Genomic DNA, 12,883 nt, shown 5'->3' with positions numbered 1-12,883 from the left:
CAATCTTAGCTAGAGTACTAGATTAAGCTAAGGAGCTGTGATTGTAGAGCAAAAGCAAGCTGCTCCCAGCTGGTCCCTAGTAGTCAATACATGGAGAAAGCTGGCTGAAGTTCTCTTCTGTGTAGGACTTGGTCCCCTGGACTGTCCTGCCTTGCCCTTGGCTGCTTGGAGGGACAATTCCTACAGCCTCTCTGGGGCTTGAGAAGCAGAGGGAGGTACCTGTAAACCTGCTACAGAGGCTGCAGCCCTTGTGTGTCCCTACCTTGTTATGAAGTTTAGGATTAGGTAAGCACAAACTTCACAGCAGTTCAAAAATTGCACCACAGATGCTAGTTTAAGACTATGACAGTTTCATGCTTGTTTTGGTCAAATTCCCAGAGGAGGCTGCTTGCAGATGTACCTGATCATAACAAAAAGAGGCTGAAGTGTTCTCAGCAAGAGTTGGAGTTTTTATGTCCACGAGGCAAAAACCTGTATTCTACATTGGAGGTAAAGATGCAACAGGAATCCCAGGTTTTGTCTTACTTGCCAAAATAACACTTCAACCTCTCTAAAAAGGAGTAACAGGTAGAGTACCACTCTAGCACAGGAGCCTAGGATAAGACTGCAGTAATATTATTGTTAAATTGCAAGGTTTTCGTTTTTGCAGACTAACATCTGGAAAAAGTTCCCTCCCACCCAGGAATCAGAACTGGCTCTGCCATTACTCAAGTCTAAACATGATGAATTAAGGCTGGAAAGTGTTTTTGGGCTGTGCTAGCAGTGTGGGTGGATGAACAAGGATTGTAAAACCTATTGGCTTTATCATAAAGACCTGAACATAACTGTCAGGCTGCCAGCAAAATCTGCCTTGCTTGCAACACTCATCAGTTCTGGCAGTGAAGGGTAGGAACTCTATCAAAGAGTTGGTGTACCTCAACAGCAAGGTAGATTCTAATTATGTTTTTAAACAATCTTGCATTTTTTTAATCTCACTTCAATGGATGTTTTCAAACTCCTCAGGGAAAGACAGGTTGTTTCTAGGGTTGCAAAAGCCTGACACTGCAGTGCTAAGGGTATTTAAGACACCCACTTCACACTGGGTGCTCTGTGCACAGTAACTGGTAGCTACGTGTACTGACAACAACCTCAAAGCCCTTTGCTGAAGAGAAACTGCAGTCTCAGTGACTGTGGGCTTCACCTTCTGTACCAGTTCAGAGACTGTGCTGGTTTCCAGATGCAGTCTTCACAGAAAAAAGGGATTCACCACACACCAGGTTGACAGCTGACAGAAATTAATGTTAAGTTTATCACTTCAGTTAACTGTTCTACCCTTGTCAAGTGAGCCAGCTGAACACCCCACCAACTCCATTACAGACTGCACCAAGTAACAGATTAATCCTTTAGAGACTTATTTTCTTTTTCTAGTTTTAAGTCTCACTTTCCCCTGCAGCAAGAGGTTTCGAGCTGTTTTCTGTTGAAGGAAAGCAGCTTCCATCATGCTTCAGGAAAATTTAATGCATTTGAGGGTTCAGCATTATACCCAAAAGCATTAATATTGGGCCCTGAGACTGCTCAGTTACCAGAATAGCACAAAACATGGTGAGATTCACTATTCATTCAAACTTACTGAACTCAACCCAAGTAGTATGCATTCCTTTTATTTAAAAAGTTGTCCTAATAGTGCACATTGCACCTATACAAAAAAAAAATCTTTACACTGTTCACACACAGGTATGTAAGGGCTCCAACAGCTGCCACAGGTCTCAGCTAGATCACACGCTAACGCAGCATTCTCGCTACGTGGCATTTAGGTGGAGGGGATGGGGGCAAGTCAGCAGTACTAGGAACTCTTGGCAAGTGGAATATGTGTCCCCTTCAGGGACAGAAAGACCCCTGCCAATCCTAGATCCACTTGGGAAGAGGAGTAAGGATAAAGTCTGTAGGAAGAGCACCAGTGTCACACCAGGAAGATTACCAGGCTGGAGCAGTATTGGCCAAACGTCTCATGCGCCTAGGAGAGAGAAAATAAGGTACAGTAAGTGCTGTGTTACATGTCATGTGAAATCTTATTAAAAACAACACTTCTAGGGAAGCTGCCGCAGCTTTGTGAACTCTGTAGACAGGTTTATTGCCTACACAAACTTCCTTGGTCACCTGAGAATGCCTCTATTGATAAGGCTAAAACACTATTTTCAGTAACAGCTTTTAGGGCACTCGTGTTCATTAACTTGAAAACTACTCAGACAGCTGTAACAGAGAAGCAAAATAATTATGAATCTGTTGATCAGCAGTAAAAAGAAATCCTGGGAAAGAGCTAAGCCAGCATTATTTACTGTTCCCACAACGTATCTTTTAGACATTCTAATATTCATTTATATCTGCCAGGAACAATTTCACCAAGTAGGAACAAGTGCTCTCAACTGCTTGTCAGACATCACTTAGCAGGTCCCTGGTGGGCAGAGCTCCTCCTGGAATCACAGCAGGGCTCCCATGCTGGCAAACAGGCTGGCATCAGTCAGGCTGGAGCTGGGAGGTTGCCCACTCCTACATCAAACAGCACTTTACCCTGCATAAAAGGAAGCCTTGTGGCAGGATTCTAGGTAACATGAGAGTGCATGAAACTCCAGTATTTTTGATGAATGCCTTCCTATAGAAACAAATCCCCCTGCACAAGCAGAGAGCCCAGGAAAAAAAAAAAAAAAAAAAAAAAAAAGGAAACTTCACTTCAAGCAGGAGATAGTTAAAGTAGAGATTTAAGTGTCTGTAGAGCAAGGTGATAACAGTTTAATATCCTGAAGCTAAAGGGATATGAGTTTCTGTTGTGGTGTGCAAGTTTGAAATCCTGCCAGTTGGCTCTCAGCAGAGAAAGACAAACATCAAAGCTTTTAAGTCCTGTCTTAGAGATAGGCCAGAAGGAGAACTGTCTGAACGAGCGGCAGCACCTTGTATTTCTATCCTGGTCTCTGATCTTCTTCTCCATCTCGGCATCTGTGAGGGTTTCCAGAAGAGGGCACCACTGGTCAGCATCCCCTGTGTTGCGAATGGCAATCTCCACAGTCGGCAAAGGGTTCTCGCTGCAGGGCAGAAGACAACAAAGCAACATCCATCAGTGGTCCCAGAGCACTCCTCTGGGTTACCAGCTCAGATGCAAGGCACAAGGACAACAGAGCATCATTTACAGCGTTTCAGGCTTAAGCATTCAGTCTTAGCCCTGCTTAGCACAGCCTGGTTCCCAGAAGCAAACAAAGAGCTGATGGTTACAATCTTGGAGAGTCCGAAGTTTCTGGGAGACCAACTACCACCATCTCCTTTCAGCACCAGAAAGGGATTTGTCAAAGCAACTGTGGTCAATGCAGTTCTCTCCCACAAGGGCCGTTACGTAACTGGCTGACCGTTCAAAACCCTGTAAGCACAGGCAGAGTTCATACCAGTTTATTAGTGCTGGGAGCACTTCTCCCTGAGCAGCAGCTGAGCACGGACGGCTAACAGGGCTCTTTATCTAGTTTTGCCATTCTGCAACTCTGACTTCCTAGCTGTAATTTGCCTAGCACGCCTCTGATGGCTCTTGCCTGGCAAGAGTCTGGCTTTCTGGGCACCTGCTGGTGCAACAAGCATTGTTCTCCCAATTGCCATGGAAAGGGTAGTCTTTTAGGACCTGTTTGTTGCAACCAGAGGCTGTGGCAACTCCCTCCACAAGCAGTGACAGACCAGGCTCTGTCCCAGATCACCAGATCTACTTTTCAGGGATCTCTCTGCCCTGACCAGCTGTATTATCACATGCACAAAAATATTTACTGCTTCACTAGCCACTTTTCAGTAAAAGTCAACAGGAACTGACCAGGAATAGCTTCCCAAATATTGACAGTGGAGCAGAAGCCCAGCATAAATAGAGAGGAGCCTCAGAATGTAAATGTTTGCTTTGAATTCTAGAAAGTGGCTGCATGAAGTGTGTGTGCAAGGAGCCCTCTGGCAGGTGTGCACACACATCTGGCCCCCTCCCCAGGGATGTGCCTCTGTGCACAGGATCTCAGTGCTCGTGGGCAGCCTTCTCATTCCCCCAGGAAGGAACTCAAATGCTAAATTGCCACAGGAACAGACAACATCTGCATCAAAGCTATTAATCTAGAATAACAGCTCTTCAAAGTAATGCTACAATGAAAAATTAATCCAGAGCCTTTGGTATCTGATCCTGTGAGGAAGCTTTAGTCAAATCTACTTCCAGTACTGCTGACGTCCACTAAGCAACACTCAAACCCAGGAATTTCATCTTAGCCCCAGACTGCTACACATTCCAGGCTAAATGATAGATCTTAACTGGCTTTTTTGACGTGATAGCATGGCCTCTACCTCATTTATTATGGGTAACACTGAACATCCACTAGAATTAAATGGGGGTTGGAAAGCCAGCCTCATGTGTGTAACTTAATTGCAAGCCAGCTCAAATACCGCATTTCTTAGGCAAAGAATCAGAGATAAAGTAAAAACGTTCTCATCTCCCAACCTCCAAAGTAACACAGCTCCTCCTCCCCTGTTATTTTCTGATGAAGAGGACAGTGCTACTGGCAGAATGACTGAAAGGCACTGTCAGCTGCAGGATTCCCAATAGAGCAAGACACTCCCTCTGCTAGGGCCCAGGCCTCTGGCAGTAGCATCACAGGCATACCAACCAGGCAGGGAAACAGCTTCTTTTGGAAAAGGTGACCCTTCAGACACAAAAGTTTGGTGTGAGAGAGAACCCGTGCCATCATTCAGGTCTCAAGGGCAAAACTCTGGCTAGGAAGTGCTGCATGCCGCCACCAGAAACACACAGTACCAAGGCGGGAAACATGGTAGCGCATCATCCTCCTGAAAATCCCATAAGCACCAGTCACCTGTCTGCTTCCAGTCCTGCTCCTCCCATTGGGCTTTCACGCTCTCCTTGTTTTGTACAGAGCAGGCCAGCTGAAAGAACTGCCCTGGCTTTCATCAGCTAAGAGAGTTTCACCTCTCCCTCTGATGATTAAGAGGCACATGACTTCTCAAACCCCCAGTCCCTTGGGATACTAAGGTTCTTTTGATACATCTAAAGCAGACCCTTTCCTTACATCAGTGGAGAGCAACCACCACTCCTGTGGTTTGGGAATCCAGGAACTAACCAACCACAGAACCCAAATATCATTAATCACTGTAAGGTTTCAAAAGTACTCCTTTGCTGGAAGAAAAAAGGGAAGGGGAGGCCATGGTTGTACTATGACACAAAATGAGGTTTAAATTAGATGTTTTTTCCTCCCTGAACAGCTCATGTCTACATACTTTGTTTTTTTTGGGGTTTCCTTTCTAGTTTTTGATTCTCCCCCTTGCAATATTGCCATCGTCTAAAGGTGGCCTGAAATCTACCTGCATGAACTGCCCCTAAAAGGAAGCACTCTTTAGTAACCAGTCAGATACATGTTTTGAGAGAGAATAGTGTGAAGTTGGCATTAATATATCTGAGCGAGCCTGGGCAGCACTGACTAAAACTTTACTTGCTGCAAGTTACAGAGACTGATAGGAAGCAAAGGGAGAATTTGTTAACTGATATCTGCAATACATAGAGAAGCACAGGAAGGAAGGAGAGCATTTTGTGTCCACTAAATGTGGACAAAGCCTGTCTCTGATGCACCAAGTGACAAGAGTTAGGAACAAATGCTTTGTGGGTTGGGAGGCAGTACACTACAAATGCTGCTGAAGTATATTAACTGGGAAAGTAAATAAATTGTGAGTAGAAAAGATGGCTTCCTGGCCAGCATGGTATGAACAGGGCCACCTCTCTTACTTCAAGGAGGATATGAACAGGAAAGCTCAAACTCCTGGGAATGCTCAGGCAACAAGTAGTCCTACTAAACCTTATGGAAATGAACTCACTCCCTGCCACAGTTAGCTTAAACTATAAAGTCTACTTCACACTGGCTCCAAGGACTGCATCTACCAGCTGGAACACCTTCACTCTCTGCTACTGCAGGCCACAATGCAGACAGTGCTAGCTCACTTCTGCCATAGTTATAATACCCTCCAGCAGCAGGTAAGAAGAGGCAGTACTACAAGTATCAGACTCCCGTCCACCACCCTCTAAGTTCCCACCATTTCTCAGGAACACACACCCACTGTTCTGCTGTTACAGCTGGATGTGATCCCATGCTGGATCTGAGAGTATCTGTCAGCTGTCACGGATGGAAACGTAGAAGTTACCTCCCCACCTCCATGAGGAGAAGGGACATCAGCAGGATGGACACACAATCCAAGTTTCAGTAGAAGAGTTTAATTCCTGTGTGGTAAAGGGCCCCTTTCCATTTTCTGCTACGAACCACTCTGGGGATCATTTTGGAACCAAGTAGTTGCTGTGGAAGATTTTCAGGATAAAAGTAACATCCATAGGAAGCAGTGAGACTAGTGGAAGAACAATTGGTCCAGAGCAGATCAGTGCCTGTTTTCCACAGAAGGTTGACTAGACAGGAAACCTTCAGATGGAGGAAGAGGAAGGAGCAGAGCTCACAGCAGCAGGCAGCTGCCCAACAGCCCCAGCTCCTCCTCACTTACCTCCGCACCAACTACCCATGGCCCTCTCCCTGAGGTAGGACAGGGCTGGGCACGCTTCCCTTTGCGGCCCAGGTGGGTCACCCTACTTCCTTGAACTGACCTCTACAAAACTGGTGTCAACAGTACCACTCCCTCACCTCTGCAAATACAACATTTGCTGAACTTTCAAACCTCCTTAACTGTCACCGTGACCTGAGGTCAAAAACCTCACAGCACCCATTAAGGGATACTTCCAGCCTGCAGACTCAGCAGCATGCTGAGGATAACATCAGTATGGAAACTCACCACAGAACACTGCATGGCACAACTGGAAACGATTACCATTAAGAGACAAGTTACAAAGCTGACTAATCAAACCTGACACTGCTGCATTCCAGCTGTGAGAAGGGCCTGTGATCAAGCCAACTTTAATGTCAGCCAGGGTAGAGCTACAGCTTCAGTCGGTCTTAGTTCAAAACACCAAAGCCTGAGACAGTGGATGGCTCAAGTCAGGCAAAGTCAACAAAGCAGAAATGTATCTGGGGCTCATCATTAGCATACATTAGAAGAGGGAGACACAAGGTATTTGGTCACTGTTAATTACAACAGCCTTTCATTCTGCAGCAAAAGCTGACATTTTGCCAGTGTTTGGTCCTGAAATGTATTACGCCCACAGAAAAAGATACTTGAGCACAAGCACAAATAAACTGTATAGAGGACAGAATGAGTGCAAGCCATAAGGACCAATTTCAAATGAAACTTTTTGCGTCAGGTCAGATGTTCTACATTTCATTGATGCAAACACCCTTGAAGTATTAACAGACCCACAGCCATACCAGGCAGATGACAGTCCTGTACCTGAAGGCATATGTCTTCTGATGCCAACTCAGCTGTCCCCGGATGCTGTAGGCAATGGTAGTGACAAACTCCCCACCCAGGCCAAGCTCTGAGCACAGCTTCAAGGCAAACTTCTCTGGTGAATTCTCCTTCTCTGACATGTCCCACTCAAACTGGTCTACAAGGGAGATGTTCCCTACGTGGATGTTTAGCTGGAGACAAGGGAAGAAACAGGTCATTTGTTTCCATTCTCACAACAGTTTGTCAAAGGTAATATAGATGAGGAGGCAGAGGCTGGAGAAGAGAAGCAGAGTGGTAACTCCTAGTTCCCTGCATCTGGAATGCTCCTTAACTGAATTCTTAATTCCAGTAGCATGAAGACAACTCAGCCTTGCTCACCAAGGTTCAGTTCTTCCAAAAGAACGCGACAATGCTTTAACTGAACTATTTCACCATCTCAGGGGCTGGCACATTAACGTTTAATAAACTGCCACCTCTGTTCTGTTCTTAGTACAAAGGACAAAAATGCAATCAGGAAGCAAGACTGTAGTTAAGAGCTCATTTTCTCCAAGAGAAGCCTTTGTACTCTTACTCCCCCAATAACATAACCAGAGAAACACAAATGGCTCAGCTCTTATTCTACTGCCTTCTTGTATTACCTTAATAATAACTCGTTGGTCTGACTGATCTTCTAGGATACTGTCAGTTGGGTACGACTCGATCTGTTGTCGGATGGCAGAGGCAATAGCAGGGACAAAGGTCAGAGGATTCAAATCCAGGTCATCGCAAAGAATCTCAGAGAACATTTCTGGGGTCATTAGCTTTTCTGATACAGAACAAGAATGAACAGACACTGTTAATTTTCAATCAATGCCTGCACTTACAGAATACACATAATTAATCCCCCAGCATGACAAAGGGAATCCCAAACGCATCACCTTTTGCTTTTAAAAGGGTGTTTTGTAGGAGTTTTCTAAGGATGTGCACACAGACACAGGGACTTACAGCCTTCTTTACTTGCTCCATGGAGACAACGTAGTTGTGGTCTAATAATCCACATACATAAAGGAGCCATACACATTAACTGTTTTGTGTTCAAAATACCTCAGCTAAAGGAATGGTCTGACTGCTGAGCTGATGAACTGGGTCAGGAGAATAGGCCAGTTAAACTCTACAGATGACACGTGTCCAGGAACGACTGCAACCCAGGGACATGGCAGAGCATTCACTAAGAGACATGAGCGCTGAATACAGTTCGAAGTGAGAGAGCTTTAAAGCTTTGTGTATACAGGACAAGGACATGCACACTCATGCTTGTTCTCTCTTCCTATTTGGTGATGAATACAACCATATCTCTCCAGCCTCAGGAAACTCTGCTTCCTACATACCATTCATGTTCCACGTAAAGGCATCTCTGAGTTTCTGCCCATCAATTTCCATATCAAGCCTGATTGGAACCAGAACCTCCGGCTGGGACGCATTCTCATGGATCACTGCTGGGTCATGGTCATCAAAGCTAATACAAAGAGCAACACCACAGTATATGCAACTAGCACATGACACATCTGGCATCCATAGAGGGAAGGCAATGCTTGTTGGAAGTCATCCCCACACTCCAACTCCCCCATCAGTCTTTAGACAGACTCCTCAATGCAAGCTTACAGGGCTACTGCAACCAATACCAGTTTATCACCTTTTATTACATCTAGTATATATTCCTGCAAATAAAACAAGGAAGCTTTCCAGAATTACACCTAGCTTGGTTTCCTCAACTTTTATAATGGAAAATAAAAGTTAGTCATGAGCCATGGTAGCATTTTCCATTGAATAAGTTAAATCAAAGTTATTGGAATACGTCAGTGAGCGGCAGCTTGTTCTTCAGAGAGGGTTTTCAGGCTCCTCAAATGACAACTGCTCAGCAAATCAGCAGAAAGTAGAAGGAACTCATCAGGAAAAGAACAAACCATTTTCCTGATACAAGCAAAGTCTCCTCTCTGAGCCATGGCTGGCCACTGTAAGGAAGTGCCTCAAGACATACAGTTCAAGTAAGAACCTCGAAATTAGTGACCTGTAAGACTTTTGTCAGTTAGATGACTCACGTTGTATTAACTCATCAGCACTACCATGGCAGCATGACATTTTGGTAACTATTTCCACCTTCTGGAAGCAGGAAGCTGTCTTACCACAGAGGGAATGTTCTCTTCTTATCCCTGCCCATGCGATTTCTGTTAATCGTTGTTGAGCACGGCACTGCATCCAGGTGATGAGAGCTGTTGGGCAGGGTCGGCACCCACTGGTTGTTCCTCTTTGCCTTCTGTTCTCTGAAGAAGGAAACTGTATGTTAAACTGCAGACCCTGAGCACCATTGCTACTACTTAAGCAGTAGTATAATTTTAAACTTTAAGTCCTATTATGAGCTCCTGCTATTTTATTCTGGAACCCTCAACAATATTGTTCCACTGAGAACTCATGTTCCACACTAGCCTCTGGGATGCCCATTCTCTGGTTCACAATTATTCATCACATATAAATCCAGGTGCACCATTACAAATACTAGGTTCATATTTGGATTTTCTATCTATACTTTATAGAAGGACTGCTGAGAAATGCACAGTCTCCAGAAGGCAGTACGTGCAGAGAGTATGTTCTGCAAAACATCTGTTACAGCTGGAATGCAATAATTGCAAAAAGAGCTGTATCATCAAATACTTATGTTTTTCTTCCTGTTGTATGTGAGCAGTAACCTAATCCTTACACTCTGGAGATCTTAATTTGCCCAACACTGCAAATGACTTAGCACAGACTGGCAAGCACCCCCGTGCACAGTAACCTGGGTTTATGCAATTTCTGGTGCTTCCTGCTCAAGCTGACACCTCCCAAGCAGCTCCATTCTGATCCTGGCCCTCACCGACGCTGGTTACCTGAGGTAGGTAGGAGGTTCTGTGCTGATAGACACTGCCTTATATTTCTCATCGTTTCCATCCAAGATCTCTTCCACTTCAGAGGCCTTTAACAGCGTCACACTAGTGGCTAATGTTGTATAGCCATGATCTATTACCAGGAAAGATGCCAATAATTAACATGGAAAAGCACTACATAGCAATGTAGCATTAATAGGCTGTATAATGAAAAGCCCTCCCTGCCACTGCAGGAGGGACTAAAATAGGTTACCAAGAGGTATGAGCATGGTTCCCCAAAAGTCCTTCAGGCTTCATTTATCTTCTTGTAGATATTTAATTTTTGAGAACAGTTTTGACACGGAATTTTGTACACATGGGATAAATGGAGATGACAAAACTTTCCATTGCCCTTTCTGAGTTGGCAGAAGCCTCCACTCTCCCTCAGATACCAGGATGGTCTGCTACTGGGGTAGATTACTTGAACTGGAGTAACCAGAAGCCCCACCACATCGCCTGGCACTAAAAAAATACAACCTGGCTTTGACATCCATCTGAACAGCAGTAATAAATGTGACTTTCTTGGGAGCAGGGGTGGAATTTCTTAGTTAATACATGGCAATCCCCACCACAAAGCCTAGAGAAGAAATACAATTCAAAAGACAAAAGCAATACGACACCTTGGAATGGCTGCATAGTGATAGAGCAAAGATTTACAAAAGGCACCAGTCTCTCTTTACCCTGTATAGCCATCCTGTTCATACTCTATTAAAAACATCTTTCATTTGGAGTAAGAGTCAAGACACAGGGAGGGTTAGAATTGCATGAGCTTCCCTCAAGTACTACACTACTGGATGAACCTTGTTCTTCCAGGGTACAACTTATTTATAGACTCTGGTCATTTCTGTTATGAAATTTACTTAAAATGGAAAGGAACGCACAAAAACAAAATTTCAGGGAAAAAAATCATTAAATCCTCATAATTATTAGATAAACTTTAAGTCTAATGTGTTTTTACTTAAGGAGAGGAAGAGAAAAACAATTCTTTCCTACACTGAGTTACCCTTTGCCATCACATGCTTTAGCTCTGCACACCTACGTCTGCCAAAATTATGTAAAAAAAAAAAAAAAAAAATCTCTTCCACAGCCTTCTGGGAGGAAAAGCCCAGAAAACAATAAATCCTCAGTGGACTTAAAGGTTGGAAATAGAGATGCAATGACCAATAGAAGAGCTGATAAGACTTGGTAGAGGGGGAGAAACCTCTGGACAGAGCTCCCTAAATTAGTGACCATCTGCAGTTGAGTCCCACTACGGTTCTGAGAAAGAAGTTAAGCATGTGACCAGGATGCACAATTAGGGCGACCACAGGGAGAGATCGGAGGAAGAGGATTAGACATTAATATATATTGTAATAGCACCAAAGGTCACAGTGGAGATTCTTCTTCTAGCACAGCTAAGAATAACACGCATATAAGACTTACATCTTCTGGGACTATGAGACCGCTGATTTTCTGTTGGGAAAAATTAAAAAAAAAAGAAAAAAGAAAAAAAGAAAGCAACAGGTCAGCAGGATACTTGTAAGAAGGAGACATAAATCCAGAATGAACCATTTATTTTTATTATCCTTTAGTCTAAAGATCATACAACAAGTCATATTGCTAAGAAATTTAAGTCCTTGTTATTAGTCTCCCACAAAATAATACCGAGGCAGCTATATTCTCATTGCAGCAGTCACATCAGTAGCAACACACCACAACAAACTCTGGCAGGCAGAAACATTCAGTCCCTACAAGAAGCAGGGTTAAGCAAAGACACACATTTTCAATGGGGTATCCTTGTAACACTCCTGCCTACTTGACAAAAAAAGACAAAAATGTCCCTCTTTGTCTAGAGAAGTGTCTACTGGAATACTGTATTGATTTTTGAGATGTGGCTTTTGCTTTGTCATGCATGCAGCCAACAATGGGAAAGCCACGATGGATGTTTGAATTTTAGAACATCTTTGATCAGTTGATGTTTGTTGCCAGGCTGGACCAGGACAATCCAAAGTGATTCACACAGCCCTAAAAGTGCACAAGCTTCTGAATCGACAGAGAGTTTTTCTCAAGACAAAGTTTCAGATTTCAGATAAACATTACTGGAAATGTTTGCTCATCTTCTCACCATGTGAAGAAGCCACTATCTTCTTCCTTTCTTCCACTGTGGCTAGTCGCCTCCAGAGCGAGGGATATCTCTTGTACAGGGAACCCCGAAACATACGCAAGTAGTTCCCCACCTACAAGAAAAGTGGAGATGGGGCCTGCTACTCCATTGAAGAGGGTTGGGTTTTTTTTTAGCAGAAGCTGAAACAAATTCAGCTCTTTGTAATAAGAGAAACCTCTTAAGGTTTTGTTTTTACGACAGACTGACTGCACTGAGTTTGGCATCATACAGATTTGTAATTTTTGCAGCAATACAGAAAACACTTTTATCAGCACTTATTTCCACAGTCCGACAAGAAAAAAAATCTCAAATCCACTGCCAATAATCCACTTAACAGGAAAAAACCCCACACATTTTCGTGTATTTTTGAACAACCTAACCTTTCTTTACTCCAATTTCTGTTTCAATGCACAATGCTCAGTAGGAATTA

The 12,883-nt window shown here is 43.8% G+C and overlaps 1 protein-coding gene across 1 annotated transcript in view; it reads right to left on the bottom strand.

Moving 5' to 3' along the window:
* Nucleotides 1–1,624: 1,624 nt before the first annotated feature.
* The window catches only part of SMARCB1 (SWI/SNF related, matrix associated, actin dependent regulator of chromatin, subfamily b, member 1), a 12,663-nt gene continuing 1,404 nt past the window's right edge, over nt 1,625–12,883 (bottom strand). The window contains exons 2-10 of the mRNA XM_033001436.2: nt 12,415–12,526; nt 11,733–11,762; nt 10,275–10,404; nt 9,537–9,674; nt 8,742–8,869; nt 8,013–8,179; nt 7,375–7,565; nt 2,925–3,056; nt 1,625–1,993 (exon numbers count right to left, since the gene is read on the bottom strand). Coding sequence (XP_032857327.2) covers nt 1,954–1,993; nt 2,925–3,056; nt 7,375–7,565; nt 8,013–8,179; nt 8,742–8,869; nt 9,537–9,674; nt 10,275–10,404; nt 11,733–11,762; nt 12,415–12,526 — 1,068 coding nt within the window. The 3' untranslated portion in view covers nt 1,625–1,953. The remainder of the gene's footprint in view (nt 1,994–2,924; nt 3,057–7,374; nt 7,566–8,012; nt 8,180–8,741; nt 8,870–9,536; nt 9,675–10,274; nt 10,405–11,732; nt 11,763–12,414; nt 12,527–12,883) is intronic.

The sequence above is a fragment of the Tyto alba genome, unplaced genomic scaffold (genome assembly GCF_018691265.1).
Source record: "Tyto alba isolate M040663 unplaced genomic scaffold, T.alba_DEE_v4.0 Super-Scaffold_44, whole genome shotgun sequence".
Taxonomy (NCBI): domain Eukaryota; kingdom Metazoa; phylum Chordata; class Aves; order Strigiformes; family Tytonidae; genus Tyto; species Tyto alba.
The sequence above is the reverse complement of the archived record's forward strand: the minus strand, read 5'-3'. Positions and strand labels throughout refer to the sequence as shown.